At 34.1% G+C, this 18,836-nt stretch overlaps 1 protein-coding gene across 1 annotated transcript; it reads right to left on the reverse strand.

The window, feature by feature from the left end:
* Positions 1-155: 155 nt before the first annotated feature.
* Positions 156-18,829, reverse strand: LOC116771156 (ATPase family AAA domain-containing protein 2-like). The gene is given in 29 exon segments (XM_061523207.1): positions 156-3,996; positions 4,496-4,572; positions 5,315-5,499; positions 5,784-5,932; positions 6,239-6,423; positions 7,456-7,604; positions 8,453-8,619; positions 8,796-8,952; positions 9,367-9,543; positions 9,776-9,828; positions 9,831-9,946; positions 10,026-10,201; positions 10,332-10,438; positions 10,668-10,879; positions 11,413-11,549; positions 12,210-12,488; positions 12,879-12,972; positions 13,050-13,146; positions 13,227-13,307; positions 14,174-14,287; positions 14,900-14,973; positions 15,410-15,570; positions 15,966-16,055; positions 16,797-16,966; positions 17,116-17,243; positions 17,619-17,703; positions 17,778-17,856; positions 18,351-18,470; positions 18,715-18,829. Coding segments are annotated over 28 exon segments (3,807 nt in total). The 5' UTR covers positions 18,444-18,470; positions 18,715-18,829; the 3' UTR covers positions 156-3,781.
* Between the last annotated feature and the right edge of the window lie 7 nt (positions 18,830-18,836).

The following is an 18,836-nucleotide window of genomic DNA, read 5'->3' on the forward strand; positions in this document are numbered from 1 at the left end:
TAAATTAATATTTACACAGCAAAATATCGAACGAAAAATATATAAAATTAGCAGGAAAAATAACCTGCAGCCCTTACAAATTAAACTATCTAGAATCGCTAAGAAAAATCTTTGGAAAGGGCGCGTTGAACGTTTATTAGAAATTAAAACACATATTCAGTTATCACATGAAGGCATACCCTTTAATTTTTATTAAATACATTTTCATAAATACAAATATACACTAACGGTGGTCGCTCACAATGTTACACCAGATTGAGCAAATGCAAGCAGATTCATCGGAATAACAATAACTTGCAGTATCAAACATACATCTTCTATACTATTTATTCAATACAATCGTATTATGATACATTTTTATTTAGGCCAATTCAGCTACAAAACAAAACCATTAATCTCAATGCCTTTAAAAAAATAAAAAAAAGATAATATCCAATAATAACTAAAACTAATTCCACTCTAAAATAATTTTATTACAAACAAATTTCTTACACAAAGAAAAAATAAACAAAATAAACATCGAAGATACGCGTGAAATCAATTAATTTAAAATCAGTTTTATAATGAAATGAAAATTAAATTTGTTATAAATTATTATTGAAGCCGTATTTCGGTTGCCATCAATTACTTAATTTTCATAGTGTATTATATTTTAATAAACAACAAAAAAATAATAATGGAGAAAGCAATTAAAATCAACGCAAAAATGCACCACAAACTTTATAATGATACAATAAGATTTCGATCAACAATGTCTAATCTTATAACCAGTCCAACTTTATTTTTAAAATATTTTGATTAACATCTCCCAAAACAAATTTACTTCTATATTGGCTGTAGTTATTAATTTTATTATTGGCAACACTATAATGAAAAAGTTAAACCAATGGCAACCTTTTTTTTCCCATACAACTAAAAGTTTCCATATTCAAATTTTTTTCTTAATGTTTCGTAACGTCATGTTTATGAAGTTTAAGTGACATAGTAGAGATATTTAATTTACTACAATAATCGTTTCTTTTGTATGAACAATATTTACTGAAAATTTATTTATAAAACAATTTGGTATTTTCAAAAACAAAATAGTAACAAAAATTTTATTATACTCAAATAAAATACTAAAAGCACTGCTGAAAGTTGCCAAGACGTACCAATATTTAATTTAATGAATTATCCTATACAAACAGTGTTTGATACTGCACACGCTCTTATAAATAACATTAATTCTAAAAATTCGTTTGAACCGTACAATAAAATTCAATTATCAGATTATCAAAGTCGTTACAACAATTATAACTATACATTGTAAATTTAAATCGATACAACTGATATGATACCAGTAGACTGTATAAAGGGTAATGGTAACAACAGAACGACACTCGATCAAAAACAACCGCCATCGGTCAGGATATGGCAGGATCCTTATAAAAAACTATCAGTTATATTATCACTACATGTTTTTTGAAGTAATTCTTTTGAGGTAACTATTTTATTTATGTGCTTTTGTATTTTCATATCACACAGTTTTATAAAGTACCAAACAATAACGAAAACATGCAAATATATAAATTATATGTATTTACAACAAATTATTCGGACACACCAAAAAATATTGAGTTAAAAAATAATAGAACATTAGCTTTGTATATAAAGTTATTAAGTACTATTAATTTAAATAATCAAAATATATGAAGAGAAACAATTGGCATACATTTTGAATCAAAATAAACTTTTAATCAGTTACTCCTAACTCATTATTTCGATACCAAACAGTGTTACAAGTGATATTGTATATATATATGTAGAAATATTCAAATTACACAAAAATTATATCAAATATCAACAAATGCATTGAAAAAAAATTTTCATTACAATGTTCTCAAATTGTCCCAAGTCACATTCACTCTATTTCTTTTAGTATATTTGTATGAACCACAAAAAATGAGCGGAACAGCGGAATAAAACATTTGTCAGACACAAAAAAAATAACATTGAGGACACATAATGGTGTCTCAGTCTCGCATGACATGGACAAAAAAATTTAGAACATTACACTGTCATCGAAAAATATTATTTTGTTCAATTTTTTTTCCACTCTTAATGAAAACATACCGTTTGATAAATAGTATTCATGGTTCTAAACATACATTACATTATGTCAGTACAATTTATTTAACCCGTACATATTACAGTCATAGAAAAATCACACAAAATAATATTTTGATGTGATGACAAATAAATGTATGTCAGGTAGAGTTAAAAGTTTAATAAATATCAGTAAAACAAAGCAAATTATAATGTCCACTGCTGTTTGATATCGAAAGGAATGATTAGATATATCTAAACATATTCGAACAACATCAATGAAAGATTATTAGTACATGTTATATACACAGGAGGTCGCTAGTGTCCGTTTAATAATTACGTAGTACAAACGCTTACTAGGTTAAATTCAATAAAATTATTAAACTGTTAAGACAAGTCTTATTCTAGGCATGAACATTTTCATTTTATCCGCACACTGAATACATAAGCTCATTTGATTACAGTACATAATAATATTTCCTGTTTCAGCCTTTTGGGAAACAATTAAGTTAGTGGCAGTATCGAATAAATTCTTTAGGTGCTTTTAATATACATTACAATTATTAAAAAAAAAAATAGATAAACTAGTTTATAAGCATGTTGTGATGAGCAATGCTTGTTATATTATGTTAAGTATGAAATAGACAATGAAAATTATATGAATATAAGGGATTTATAAAATATTGTATGGACACCCGCCATTTGCATTGTGGACGTTTTACATGTATTGACGAAAATCAAATGAAAAATATATACAAATGTAACGCTAGAAGCAATACTATATATCAGTTTTCACAACCTGTTTTTAATAAGTTTAGAGAATCGAGAGCATTATTATATATTTTTTTTTACTTTTACAGTAAGTTACATATAATTTTTATTATTATTAGTATTTTTTTTTATATACTTTTATTTTTTATACATAAAAGCCAGATGAGAAAATTATTATTATTATTTTATTTCTATTTCATAAACATTAAATATAATTAAACCCTTTATGTATATCTCAACCCACGGACATGCTTTGAACCCATTTTCCTAAACCGCATTCCCGACTTAAACCCACAGTTATTATAAACCTTATTACAATCATATAAGATACAATATCGAAGTTACCAACATGAAATATGATTGATTATGAGTGAGAAATTAGATACTTTATTTACTATGATATATACAATTCTACTTCTATCACAGACCGGGTCCAGACTGTCGGTCTAGACTCTAGATAGTGCTATCAGCTGTTATTGTAAACAGTTACAATCAATTGACATCAAGAACTGGTTATTAAAAAAAAAAGTTACATCGAAAATGTACAACCAAAGGGAACATCTAAAATTTATTTCGAGATATTTTTACTTTAAAGAGTATTTTTAGGTTTAAGAACACCACAAACAAAAACACCGAATACTGTTCTCATTCGAATTCAAATACAATATTACATCCCGCATTTAAGAGTAATGCGTTAATCCCAACCCAACCTTACTAGCCTTCTGTCAAAAAAATCAATTACTTTAACTTTGGACGGCTTTGGATAGTTCGAGGGCTAGATAAATTCAAGTTAGGAATATTAGTTATAAAACTATTGTCTTTTTTAGACCCAGCTGCTATTGTATCGACATATCCTAACGGATCTTAACTCGCACCTGGCAGATGGGTCTGAAGGGTTATTTTGACAGCAAGGCCGGTTGTCGATTCACTTCTTCGCCAACTGTATGTACCTCGTTATGATGGAGCTCAGTTCGTTTGGCAGTTTGTTCCTATCATATTTGTCGCTGTATGAGTGGACAACGGCCGCCAGCTGTTCGTGTAGATCGAGTAAGGCAGTGAGGCCGATGCTCCTTAAGGACTTTGCGTTTTTATACAGTAGGTTATCTAGTTCAGTCTTGTTTATCAGTACCTTCTCTGAATCTGGAAATTTATAGAACAATTCTTTTAATTATAATGCTAATATTATCAATTTGCAACGTTCAGCCACTTCTTATACAGCAGACAGGGTTTATGAAGTTATTTCCCATTTAGCTACCTCTTGTCCACGACTTCTCTTGGACATCTCAATGGGTTCAGAGTTAAATGAAAAATGTGTGCTTAAAGAAATAGATATAGCAAATAAGTATATAACCGCCAGTACTTTTTGTTTTCTACTCCAACTAAATGTCTCTAGAATATGTACGCGACGCAGATTAGGACATTCCATCTATCAGTGAATTTTAAACCAGATTTAAACTACATTTCAGATATACAATAAAATTCTCTTGCATCTTGTTTACTTCTAATAATCCTATGATTTATTCCACGGTTAAGTAAAAGACAAAATATAACTATTTCAACACATCATAAGTTATGAACTCTTATACCTGTTTAGGAGATTTATCAAAGGGCATAGGTTTTTTTGACTAACTATACGTACCTCCACTCGAGGCCTCGTGACCGGAATTTCTTTTCTTTGGTGACTGTTTAGTCGGTGACTTCTCCGTTTTCGCCGGGCTGGAACAAATATATTATGTAACTTTTGTTTGATATTTAACATGTATTAAATATTGGAATTACATACTTCAGATCTTATTCATGTTTGTGTCAAAAAATTTGTTATATGAATGGTAAGTGGTGAGGAATAAATTGTTTGTTGATTTTTTTTACAGCTTATTTACTTTAAAACATTTTTGAATAAATTTACACCTTGAACGCAAAAAAAATCATACATTCCGTCAACATAAAACGAAATTTGGCTTTTCACTATTTAGACATGGGCAGAAAAATTATTGTCCGATTTTTTTTTTTTTTGGAAACAAGCGAAAATTATTTAGACCAAGTCTATGGTGTTAGAACCACATTTAAGTTTTCACTTTTTCTGGAAACCGTTTTTTGTTTCAGGATAAAAAGGATTTCAATATATCTTAGAGAACAGTGGCCATGTTTTTTAAGCCCATGGATATTGGATACATTTCAAATTAAACTAGTATAAATGCTTTGCTCGGAGTAATACTAAACGTAAAAACATCCGTCCTAATAGTCTGAGGTTTGTTGGCTTGGCAAAGAACTGAATTGGCAAATATATGTAATATATACGGGTTTTCTACAGTATCCAGGATTCAGTATAAAATATTTTAAATATATCATAACATAAGAAGATGATAAGATAAGAAAATTAAAAGTATTGTTATGAGCACATTAAGTATATATGCATGTATGATATATACATATATATATGTATACGTGTGTGTATCACCTGTCCCGCACGTGGTTGTGATAGTCTTTGTCGTTGTTCTCGAGCGGGTCGGGGGCAGGTCGCCTAAGAGGCGCGTCGTCGTCGGAGCCCGAGCTACAAGACCCGTTAGGTAGCGGGGTGGATGTTATTGGCTGATTTTCCTTACACTCCTCGTCCGTCACCGCCAGTGATGAATCCTTAAAATTCTGGAGACAACGATATGAATATTCATTAAAATGGTAATAAGCAATTATACACTTAAATGAAACTAGTATTTTTCGGATAAACTACGCGTGATTTATTTTTGTAAAAAACTACATACTCCCGACGTTTCGGTTACTTTTCAGTAACCGTGATCACGGGCAGACGAGCAATTATACATTCTGAATTCCGCATTACACCTGTATTAATGTAAAGACTTAGTCACTTTAAGTAGTAGTCAGTAATAGCACTCTGGTAGCTTAGAAGATTTCGTTCGTTAATGACTAACCCTCTGTGTTTTCTGTCGCTTCACAACCAGTCCCTTGGACCAGGCGTTGATTCTTCTTCTCTTCCGTTTCGCGGAGTGAGTCTCGTTCTTCTCACCGTTCTGTGGCGTCCGGATCGTCTTCTCATTTGTTGAATTATCTAGACCGTCCGCTGGAACATACACATATATCATATATTATATATATTAGTGAGTGGACAGTGATTCACTCACATACCACCTGATAAATGGAAATAAAGCGTAGATTATAAACACACTATTAAAAAAACTATTCAGTCTTGCCTTACATGTACAGAAAAAGGTAAGTCTTATTAAATTCAAACTTTGTAAAGATAACGGTTTGAACTACATGTAATGCGCTCACACAAATGTACACTCACGCACACACACAAATGTACACTCATGCACGCATGCACACATAGACACTCCCTCACACACAAGCCGTCACGCACACTTACGCAAGTTGGATGCTGTGTATATGAAGTCGGGCAGGTCGTTGTCGGCGGCGCCCTCCTCGCGGCGTCTCCGGGCGATGTCCTGACACTCCAGCTCGAAGTCGCTGTCCATCTCCACGTCGATGAGCGCGTGCGCGTGATCTCTCAGGGAACACGCTTCATGACGGATCTGCTTGTCCGACGACGTCCTATCATCAAAGGCTGTGTTTGTAATAGAACGTTTGACTTTCATTATTATATATGTACCTATTGTTTCTGATCTGCTCTGCCTATAGGAACGAGTAGTTAAGCTATAAGACTTCCCATTTTTGTGAAATCTTAAATACAAAGTTTAATAGAAATATCAGTAACAGAGGCTCGACTTCGCTAAGTATCCCTATTGCTTCTGCTCTGCTATCTTATAAGACCAAGAGTTAAAATTGAACTAAAATTATTGTTTTAATTATGCAATCCGAAATACAAAGAAAAGAAACATCTTCAGTATGATCTCTGGGTAATAAAATTCTTAACAATGTATCTATAGTCATAAAAGCTGACACGAAAGGTATTGGTACCACAATATACTACAACCATAGACACTAGTCTATTTATAATAAAAATATATTTAAATTTTATTTTTAATGCAATCGCTATAAGTCTATTCAAAATATTTGAGTATACTAAGAGTTATGAAAAATATACTTTTCTGTAAGACAAGACAAATACTTAACTTTTCACCACACATATAATATTAAATCAGTACATCAAGCCATTCCTTAAAATGTACATAAGTTATACAAAAGCTGGTTTAAATCTACATACAGCGTACGACACAGAACTAACAAGAGAATATAAACAGTACAAGGGCATGCTAATAGAAGATAATACAAATAATTCCACACAAAAGGTTAGAGGTTGTATTGAGTACATAATATAATATTCAATATAATTACATAATATATATACATAGTAATATCTCGTCATCGTTCATACCTCGACATTCCTCTGACCCTTTGATTAGCACCGGGAGGTATGAAAAACGAAACACTGAATAAATGTGTCCAAAATTATATAAAACATGTGAGAAGACGGAAAAATCAAATAATAAAATTAATCCAGAAATATTTTCAAATACGGAAGAGGATCTATGAGAGCATGATGTTGGTTAGTCAAATATAAACCGACAAAATTAAATGGTGTTAACATCGAATGACAGAATGTGAGCGGTCTGACTTCCACACCTGTCCGGGTTATACTCGAGGGCGTTGGCGCATATCAAGTCCACGTCATCTAGGAACTCCTGCGCACAGTTGTACTTGTGCATGTCCACCTTCGTCATTATGGTCTCCAGATCCATCGGCTGCTTTATAATGTCTAGATAGTCTGTGACCTGGAATTTTAAGTATTCGATTTCATGTACACAAGTTTTAATAGGTAATAATAATCAATTTAATTTACATAGGTTTTCTTTCTTCCGTCGTCAAAAAACAAACGTATTAAGTTAAAAATAATTCATAAATATATTAAATTTAAAAAAAACTGTCGAAATTACTGTAAAAACTGTACTTAATCAAATAATCATAAGCCAAAGATGCCTTCCATCATTTTATGAAGACCTGATAGTCTTACACTGCAGGGGCAAAATAATTAATCCTAGCTAAGAACTACTGCAACGAAACTGGCTTTCAAATTACAAAAACGAATAAAAATGGTCAATCTATTTAAGAACTGCGATGCCAAAAACCCACAGTCGTAATCACACAGAAACACGCAATACAAAGGTCACTCCACTTTCGGGTCAGGGGTTACAAACAGGAATAGAACCTTTAATTTATACAGCGATAGACAAACATTTGTAGTTTGAGTTTACAAACAAATAATTAACTGTGTAAAAACACAAATACTTTTTATACTACATGAGTATTAAAATTTTTATACACCTTAGTGTCAAATTCAAAGGACATAAAATAAAACTGTCCATTTTTAAAACACAGAGTAATAATGTGTAAAGTTTTGTACACGTCTGATTAAAATGTGTACAAAACTGTTAGGCTTTGACTTCAGAACTAAATTCTATCAAATGTAAAAAAAGGAGAAAGTGGAATTAAAATTAGGGAGGTTTAGGAATAAACATATGGTAGAATTGAGCCCCTCCACAATTTTTCAGATTCCAATTTCATATTGAGTTTAGTGATATGCCGGTCAAGTTGTACACAGAAACACTACGGTCGGGCCTACCTCCTCCAGATCGACAGGTTTGGTGAACTTATAAAAGCGCCTGTTAGAAGCTAACTTCCTGCAAATATCTCGTAAAAATATCCTCAATTCTCTCAGCTTGTAATCTTCTTTCCTTTTTCGCCTCGCTATATCTTCTTCGCTCTCTCTCGGCGGGGGAGGGGGAGGGGCTGTTTACAATACATATTCATTACAGAAGATTATTAAAGTTGCAATATTAATATGAATTTGCTGAACAGACACCAAGTGGCACAGACGTATGAATGTAATAAAAGCACTTTATCTACGAGAAACCAGTTTTTTGGGAAATTGCCATTACCTTATTCACTATAATGAAATCTTTTACCTCGTGGTAGAGGGGGCGGCGGCTCGTTGTTCTGTATAACGGGTTCTTCTAGAGGTACTTCCGTCAATATCGGCTTCAAGAAGTTTATCACTTCAGATATAGTGGGATCACGGACTCTGTAAGTGCAGTCTTTGTATGCTGGGAACAATTCTTTGAGCTGGAAACATATATTAAGGGTTATTTTTTTTCCTAAATACTTGTTTTTATATTAGAACAGATACCAAATACTACTTAAATCCTAAGACAACCACAGACTGAATACAAAGTATACAAGTAAATACTTCAACACTTAATGAATGAAAATGAAATCAAATTTGACATTTTTTTAAATTAAGAACTTATTTTTCACAGACCAACAATTAAAAACAAAAATATATTGTGGTGTACACATAACGAGAACTTAAGTTATAATTTGGTTTTACTGAACTAGTTTTCTAGTTGATATAATTTTTAATTTCAGTTAAAAACTTAAAATATATATACAATAATAACAATTCTGTATTGATTCAATTTAGGGTATACGAAATTTGTGGTCTTTGCACAATTTTGTTTGACACCATCTATAACTAACATCATCAGCTAGCGGTCTATGTGGCGAGGTAGCGAGGAGTAAAGTCCGCTCCCCCGCGGCCCGGGAGCGCCACAGCTGTAACAGCAGCCCCGGCCCGCCCAGCGCGCCGCACACCGCGTCCGCCTCACGAACTACCAACACACACCCGCCCTCGGCGCGACGACACTCCGAGAACAGCTGAGATACAGATCATAAAAACGTTAAAACACTACCACAGATTATATTAAAGAATGTAACAGATTATATTATATACATTTTTCATTAATTATCATCATTTTTCTTAATTACTTCTAAAGTTATTCTTTCATCTTTAACACGACTAAGTGGAATTTGGGATCAAGGTCAGATCAAGGGAACAAGGAAATTGGAAATCCTTATATGTTGCGTTACTATGTGATATCATATTTACCGATATAAGCGCTTGTTCTTGAGTGTACGCCAGCGCCGAGTGCAAAGTCGCACACTGAGCTCGCGAACGGTACACTGTTCGAAGTGGGCTAACACCGCGGGCGCGAGATGGGTGTCAGAACATTCGCCCTCCAATAGTAACACGTTAGATGACATCGGCATATCTGATTTTCTGAAAAAGTACATATATATAATAGTAATATTTTATACGTATATATTTTTTATAACATTACTAAATTCAGCCCACTCACTTTCCAGTGCCTTTAATGAAAGGTTGTTTGAGAAGGGATAACGCAGCCCTAAGTTGCGCCTGGAACAGCGGCTCGCAATATGAGGGTAGTCGCCGCGCCGGGGCGGGACTACTCCGAGCGCCCGCCGCCACCAGACCAGCCATCGCTGACTCCAGATCGCCTTCCGTGACCTCTACCTGTGTAATTAGTCACTTAAAACATTTCTTACTCTGTTGTTAGTACCACTTTTATGAAGGCGATTAGAATGGGAGTTGTTGTAACCATAGTCTATATTGGAAACAAATTCGATTAATTTCGTATACGTACGTTTTTAGGATCTATAACTAGCGCGTATTCACTATCGTACACTTGTGGATAAACTCTTCTGAGCGCTTTCAGTACCGCTTCAGAACACAAAGCCTTCAGATCCGATCCTAGAAAGATATATATTCAATCAAAGTACTGGTTTCAAACAGCCACTGACAGTGTTACCCAGTCACGATTGGTCGTGCATACAAAATTATTATGCAGATAAATGATACAAAAGTCTTAAACAATTTTAAAAGGTGGTTTAAAATGCAAAAATATTTTTAAGATAAGCAATTTAAATGTAACCTATATTATTTTATTTAAATCAAAGTTTCCATATAACATGCGACCTACCTCCATAGCCGTTAGTGATGTCGGCTATCCGCAGTATGGTGTCTGTGGAGGGGGGCGGGCTCCAGTCGCGGGTGTATATCTCTAGTATCTCGCGGCGCGCGGCCGCGTGTGGTGGGGGGAAGTGCAGCTCGCGGTCGAACCGGCCGGCGCGTCTCAGTGCGGGGTCCACGGCGTCCAGACGATTCGTTGCGCCGATAACAACTACTTCACCTCTGTAATTAGGAGAGAAATTATTAATAAAAATTCCTAGATACGCTTGATGGAGCTTTGATCATATCAGATTAGGAATTAATGTGAAGTTTGGTTATTATGTACAGTGTACATATAACAGCCGCAGTCTGTGAGAGTTAACACTACTTTAGTGAAGCCAGACAATTTATCTACAGTCAATTAACCCCTGGTTTTGTCTGCGACTTCATCTTCGTTATCTTCGGTATTGTGTTGAGAGATAATGATGAATCATGTGCATTTAATATAACAGACATGGCAACCGATCGTAAGCGACATACTCGTATTACGTCTGTGTCACGTGACTTCATATTACATATAATTTTTACCATGTTCCTTCAAACTAAACGGAATGAAGGCTAAGGTTATTGGAAAATTTCGTCAAATTCCGTTCAGTGTTTTAAACGTAAAAGACCAACAAACACCTACACCCCACAAGCTTTCTTATATATAATTTTAGTAGCATTCTCATCATCGAATAAAGACTTTATACACTATGTAATAGAGTCGCTAATACCTGTCACAGACCCCGTCCATTTCTGCCAGCAGGGTCCCCACGACGCTAGTGTGAACCTGCTCCTGCCTCACGCTACGGACGGGAGCCAGGGCGTCGATCTCGTCAAAGAATATTATCGATGGTTTCATTTTGTTAGCCTGAAATCACTTGCAAAATTATTTTTTACTCGCGTTATTTCACTGTTTTCATCACATTCATAGTAAAATATAGTGAAAAATTAATCGCAAGCAGCATTTGAATCTGTGATTTCCGGTAGATTGCAAACGCTTCCGGCTATCGAGTATCAACTAGACGGTTAGTCAATCATTCAGTATTTTTATAAAAATATTTTGAACGGGTAGGCAGCAGCCCTGTACGTATGGGACACATTACATAAATTAAATAATAACTAAATTTGTATTTCAAACCGTTAATATCTCTAAGATTTTCACTAATCGTCTAAATTTAAATTTAAATACTGCAAAACTAATCAAAACCTCTTTTCAAGAATAAAAACATAAAGATACGCGAATTAAATCTGAATCATAGTTTTGCTCCAAACATCAAACCTTTCTATGTACAACTTATTTAATTCCTTACTTTTGTTTGGCGTAACTTATACTAGTAGATCTCTGATTTACTGACAAATAAAGCTTAAAATCTATGAAGAAATTCTAAAGCTGCGAAACCTCGTCATATTATAACGGAGTTGGCTGAGCTCATCATCAGTACTTTATATAGCCTAGCTACGATTAGCTACGCTAGCTACGGCTAGCTACGCTACTCCTAGCTACGCCTCTCGCAGCTTATAAAGTCACCTGTTGGAACAGCAACTTCAGATGCCGTTCGCTCTCCCCCACCCATTTCTTTAAGCAGTCAGCCCCCTTCCTCATGAAGAAGGCGACCTTCCGTCCGCCGATCAAACTGCACTCGTTGGCTAACGCTCGTGCCAGCAGGGTCTTGCCAGTCCCGGGCGGGCCGTGGAACAGAACACCCTTGGCGGGTCGAGTCTTAAACTTTTCGAACAAACTCGGATACATGAGCGGGAAGAGAACCATTTCTCGCAGACACTTTATATGCTCCTCCAAACCGCCGACCTGCACATTTATATTATGTAAGAAAAAATAAAGAAATCACTGACAATATATAATATTTTTATACAACCGATTTGAGTAAAATGACGCTAATAACGAGATCTAAGACTTTCTCGAATTTACTTGAAGTAAAACCAATACTTAACGTCGGTGCGCAGTCAAAAAAGATGACAATCGCGTGGTCAACCCGAAAATACTAGTTACATTGAAGTGATGTGAGTTTAGAACTTATTAATTGTACATAAACAAAACAAAATCATTAATTTTGATTAACTAAGTGTTGGTCCATCGCGATACAACCCTCCACTATCTTTATCTCACACAAATTAACTGTTACGTATTTTTTCACAGCAATCCCCGTCAGATACACATTCTGTAAAGACTCCCACTTACTGATGAGAACCTCACACTGCCGTCCACTTCAATGGGCTGTATGTCCCTCAGCGCCCTGTCAGTCTTTTTGTCATCTATGCACTTGGATTTTTGCCTGAAAACAAATCATATTATTTGCTCAGGAACATCGCGCTTGTAAGTAACGGTATGGCATTTTCGATCTTATCACACCTGCCCTTGGTTTTATTTTTCATCGATACATTCAAATCCTCCTCAGTATCGGAGCTGCTGGTGCTGCTGCTGCTGCTGCTGCTGGACGGTGATTGAGCTGCAATTTGAATCATCTCTTTATATGTATGACTATGATTAATAACTATAGCACTGACTGGATATTGACGACACACTTACATCTAATCGTTTTTCTACGAAGTAATTTCGGTTTTCTCTCCCTTAGGCTGTATGGCTTCTTTCTCAGAGCAAAGGATTTACCTGCGTGTAATATAATATAATATGTGTATGTATGTAAAGAAAGAACTTCAAAATACTGTTAATAAATTAAAAGACAATAGACACAGTGCACAGCACTCACTAGATGATTTTGTTTTGTATAAGAATATAGGCTTTTGAAAATTTAGCTTATGGAATAAAAGGAGGAAGTGTGGATTTATGTTTCACCGAAACAGAGGTCGTTTTTCTACCTTTTAGTTAAGTATATCAAGAGTAATATATAATGCGATCTAAGGCTTTCGCGAGTTTTATTCATTTAAATGAAACTAATATATTTTCGGATACACTACGCGGATTTTATTGTTTTAAAACTACATAATCCCGACGTTTCGGTTACTTTTCAGCAACCGTGATCACGGGCAGACGAGATGTGTAAATGTGTGTAAAATTCGCGTAGTATATCCGAAATATATTATTTTCATATAAAAGAATAATATATAATCTAATACAAACTATATTTACGACTGACACGAGACGTGTGGAAAAAACGGACATCGACGGGTGTGTGAACAAAATATGAGATAGTGTATGACGCTCACAACCTGGCGACGGAGGCATAAGTTATACGTTTTAGTTGATTAATTTTTATTTGCCTGACAGTGAAAGACACCCTGCATAGTATATACCTACTAGGAAGTACGTAACATTATTGCGAGTCAAAAAGCAAGAAGACTTAAATAATATATACCTTTAAGAAAGACAGCAATGCATTTGTTTAAATTATAATAAATTATCAACAGGTCAACCTGTATATTGTCACAATGCTATTTTTATTTGTGTGTGGATTTTTCTGTGTGAATATGTGTGTGTGTGTGTATATACGTTTTTGGTTGTATGTGTGTCCGCACCTCGGGTCCTCGTCTCCCGGTCAGCCAGCTGCACGAAGGCCGGCGGTGCTCGAGCCCTCTCGGATCGTCGCGGCCGGCGAGCTCGCGGCGCGCTGGACTCGGACGATGAAGACGCTGAGGATGCACGTACATGTTCATATTAAGCGAGGGATTCTTGTGTTATAGCACTGTCTTGTACTGACGAAACGAGAATTTAAAGAGGCTCGAGTGTCCCGTGTGTTTATTTTAGTCATAGATTATTATAACATGTATTTATCGTACTGTTTGTGAGTAAAATTATTTCACATGATTATGATTCAGTTTGTACGTCACTGTATTGCTTATTCTGAAATGGTTTTTAAATGCCAAGATATTACAAATTTTCGTTTTGCTACAAGAATAGCTGAACTGTCAGTTAGGGACTATTTTATCTTTTCTTTTATTCTGTGCCGACCAATATTATTTTCGTACTTAATCTATTCAAATATATATTTGGAACATTAAAAATTTAACAATTACTGAGATGTAATAAAAAAAATTTAAGATGTAATAAAAAAACTTCTCACTAAGACGTAATCGACACCTATTTTAATGCATTTTAACCTTTTATTTTAAAATTAATTTACTGATAAATTTAATTGTTAAAAAATATGCTTGATTTCAGGTGAAGTGAATATTTTTTTAATAATAAACGCGTATTATCCTTATTAATATTTGCCCCATATTTGATGTATATTATTAAATCACCTGTTTCCTGGTGGCTGTCTTTCTTTTGACCTCTCCGACCTCTCCCCCGGGTTGAACGAGCTGGACCTTGGTTACTGCAATACAAAAAGGTTATACTTAGAAAATACATTTATAATAGCCTCAAGTACTATATTAATTAATATTCTATATAACATATAACTTTCGAAATATTTAAATTACTTTGATAATTTTTGAACACTTGCTGATAGCTCAGCTGACAGTGTACTCAAAAGGTTTCAGTTCATATATAATAGTTTTTCAAAAGCGAAATAAAAAAAAATATGCAGGTTTATAAGTGAGAGTTCTGAACGAAATAATGGACTTCAAGCTACCCTTATGGATAGATTATTAGAGAATTCTTTATTGTAATTTTCAATCAATATACTATTAATATTATATAAAATAGTTTCCCAAAAAAAAATTAATAAAAAATATGCTTTGTAACTATTATAATATTATTTTTAATGGAATCCACCCAGATTTTATGCAATACTCATGTCATTGCTCTACCTGTTGCTATCTTGTTCCTCTTTGACCTCAGCCTTTTCTTCTCTCTCTGTCTTCTGTTTATCTTCTGTTTCGTTCTTGTCACTCTCCTGCTTGGCTTCCACTGGCTTCTTTTCGATGACCGTTTGATTGTTTTCATTGTCTGAATCCGAATCTGTCACATCCTGTAGAGGAAATATTAAAGTTCACTCTCGACACTGATCTTATATGTTTTGTAATAAGTATGATAATTTTGAAAAATACAACATTGATGTACAAATACTTCAGGAATGTGTAGTGTTTTTAACGAAAAATCTGAAATTCTTACCTATTTGGCTCTAAAACCGATTTATAATACAAAAAAATAATAATTAAGCCGTCTATATATATACAGCAAGAAACTGAAACATTTTGTCTGTGTCTGTGTTTCATTCGAGCTACAGTTTGGGTGTCTTCAAGAAAATTGTGAATAGTATAACATTCGGATAGTGTGTTCACCACCTAAAACTTCATTTTTACTTCCAGCAGTAGAAGGATAGTCAAGCACTACCCAGTAGAAATTAAAAATATATGTACATACCTTTTTATTATTAGTGAATCTAGCTGAAGTTCTTCTTTGCCTGGACAGCTGAGTGTCTTCATCGGTGTTTGTAGGCGGGTGACTACGAGTCTGGCGAGAAGTGAAACATGATCAATATCAACTGAACATAGAAAACTGAATAGTTAGAACACTGAGTTTTATTAATTTAACAAAGGAAATCAATGGCTACGTTGACAGTCATTCTCAAGATCAAAATTCCTTTACCCTTCACATTAGAAAGATTTCAGTTGCAGCTCTTACGAAAACATTAGAAGACAGCTCTATTAAGGACCATGACGCATGTATAGTTTTACAATGATAATCATCAAGATGGATGACATATAATTGTGTGGCAAAAATTAAGAATAATTGCTTTCAACAATTCGCATAATATTAGATAAACACAAAAAGGAACGCTTGTATTAACATTGCGTATTGTATCGTGTACCACACGGGAACCGTCGCTGCTTGGGTGAATTAGCTTTTCTCCGTGGAGATGTGTGGCATAGGGTAGGGCTCCCTAAACTTTAAAGATAAGGCAACAAAGACCAAACACCGTCGTCTTTGTGGAACCCCATACAAAATTTACAAATCAACTGGGAAAATTATATAGGAAATCGATATATTTTATTTTTGGTAGAACCCTGATGGCTACTCCAAAGGAGGTCAAGGTTTTAAGGTAACCTGTTTGTAAATTCCTGACATGGAGAAACAAAAATAGACGCAAAAGAACAGAAATCAATTCTCCCTCAAATCCAGAGAGAGTACATCCAGCTTTCACGGCTTGACAAATCACTTAACTACATTAAACTTGTAAATAAAATAATTTACCAATTTCTTAGATTCCCTCGCTTCATCACCAGAGGAGAATTCGTCAGAGGAACTGGTGCCATTAAATCCATACAAGTCAGGATATCCTTTGACTTTCAGCTCATTAGTAATCCAGCTTTCATTAAAATTGTGATGGAGCAACTTCCGCTTCCGGCAACTACGCCGCACATCTGAAATATCTTTAAGTTATAAGGGAACTGAATTTAGTTTGAACTATACAAGTACTATACTTCTTAGTTATTACAGGAACTTGCCCCAAAAAAATTTACATTCACTTATACTGGGCATACTTATGAATAATAATTTAATATATACATACTTTGTTGTATTGGCTTATCTTCACTGTCTTCCATGTAGTTCTTCCTGGGTCCACGATTGCGACGTATCTTCATGCTCCTGTTACTAGCATCATTATCATCAGCAAAGAAAACTCTAACTTGCCGGGATCTGAAGAATATTATATATGGAACTCATTAAAACTATTATTTAGATTATGTAACCTGTCTTAGCAAATAAACTGGATTTAATATCTGTTATATGTAAAACATCAGCGGTCGCAAACCACATTTGACCTGGACATAATTAAATATTTAAGGATTGAATGACTATCATTTATATCAAGGAACTAACTTATTTCTATACAATTAATCTTAAGATAAAATCGAAATATCCTCTGTGAAATTAATTAATTTTTTTTTTGTTTATTGTTTAACCATAAAAATATAAATGAAACCAAGTATCACAAACGATTTCATCTTAAAGACATAGAGAAACTTCAAGCTAATTAAACAAATTACTTAAAGAATTCAAGACAAACATTACCTCCTTGAATATTTTTCCGGTTCGGTGTCACTTTCAGGAAACATAATTCTCGGCATTTTTATAGCGCGGAGTCTACTGCGGCTGTCTTTAAAATAAGCATTCCAATTATTAAATATTTAAAATACCTTTACAGTTTCTAGTATTTAATATTAGACTTACATCTTGTCGGCCAGCGTTGGATTTTTCTCGCAACTTTATATTGACTACTTCTTAACTCTCGTTGGGACCAATTTGATGCCTGTTGTTTTGAAATAAGAAATCAATTCAGCGCAGATTCAATAATGATCAAAACATCATTTGATAATTTCTTAACTATAATTACCCAATAAAGGCAAACCAATAAGAAGCTAATAGTCAACCAAATCAAAATTAAAAACTAAAGCATCTACTAAATATTTGAACTTGTCTAATATTTCATATAACCACACAATAACATACTTAGTTTTCATCACAATGTACTCAGGCAAGCAAATAATAATACACTTTAACAAAGTTTTAATTGACAATTCCTTATTTATTAATTCTTTTCCATAATAACAACAGAATAAATAATATGCTTGAAAGTATTGAACATTCATTGAGCTAATATTGACATATGAAACACATGCAAGTACATGCACTTTCAAAGTACTACATATTGAATTGGGGACAGGAAATGGCATACAAAGAAACATTCCACAAAGCGAGTGCATTTCCACAAAGAAGAGCATGGGTTAATTATGGAGATATCACCTTCTCATCAGAGATGCTTCCAACATCGTTTATTGAATAATTTCCTTCGTCAACCTCCCCATTCTCACCGTTGCTACGTCGGGTTTTCACCATTGCAAAGATCGCGAATTATGTCGTAATCTTACATTAAAACCCAAATTCTTATTATGTAACAGTTCGAATATTTTATAAAGACTTTAGAAATGAAATATCAGCCACTATGGGCTATTGAAATAGAATGTAAGACGACAAAGGACAGGCGTTATCTTCCGCACATGTCGTTAGAGAGCGCCATGTTAAACGGATGTTCACGAGTATCCTACACTTACAATGAATAGAAAGATAGTAAATTTGTGCATCAAATTAACATTTAGACATTGCTTACCTTCCCTACGCTAAAATTTTTGCTAAACACTTAACTAATCAATCTTAACCCGTCCATTTCGAACTATTTCAAGTTGAATTCACGTTTAAGATGTTTTTATTGACAAGTGTCAAAAATTCCCG

The sequence above is a fragment of the Danaus plexippus genome, chromosome 17, assembly GCF_018135715.1.
Source record: "Danaus plexippus chromosome 17, MEX_DaPlex, whole genome shotgun sequence".
Lineage (NCBI taxonomy): Eukaryota > Metazoa > Arthropoda > Insecta > Lepidoptera > Nymphalidae > Danaus > Danaus plexippus.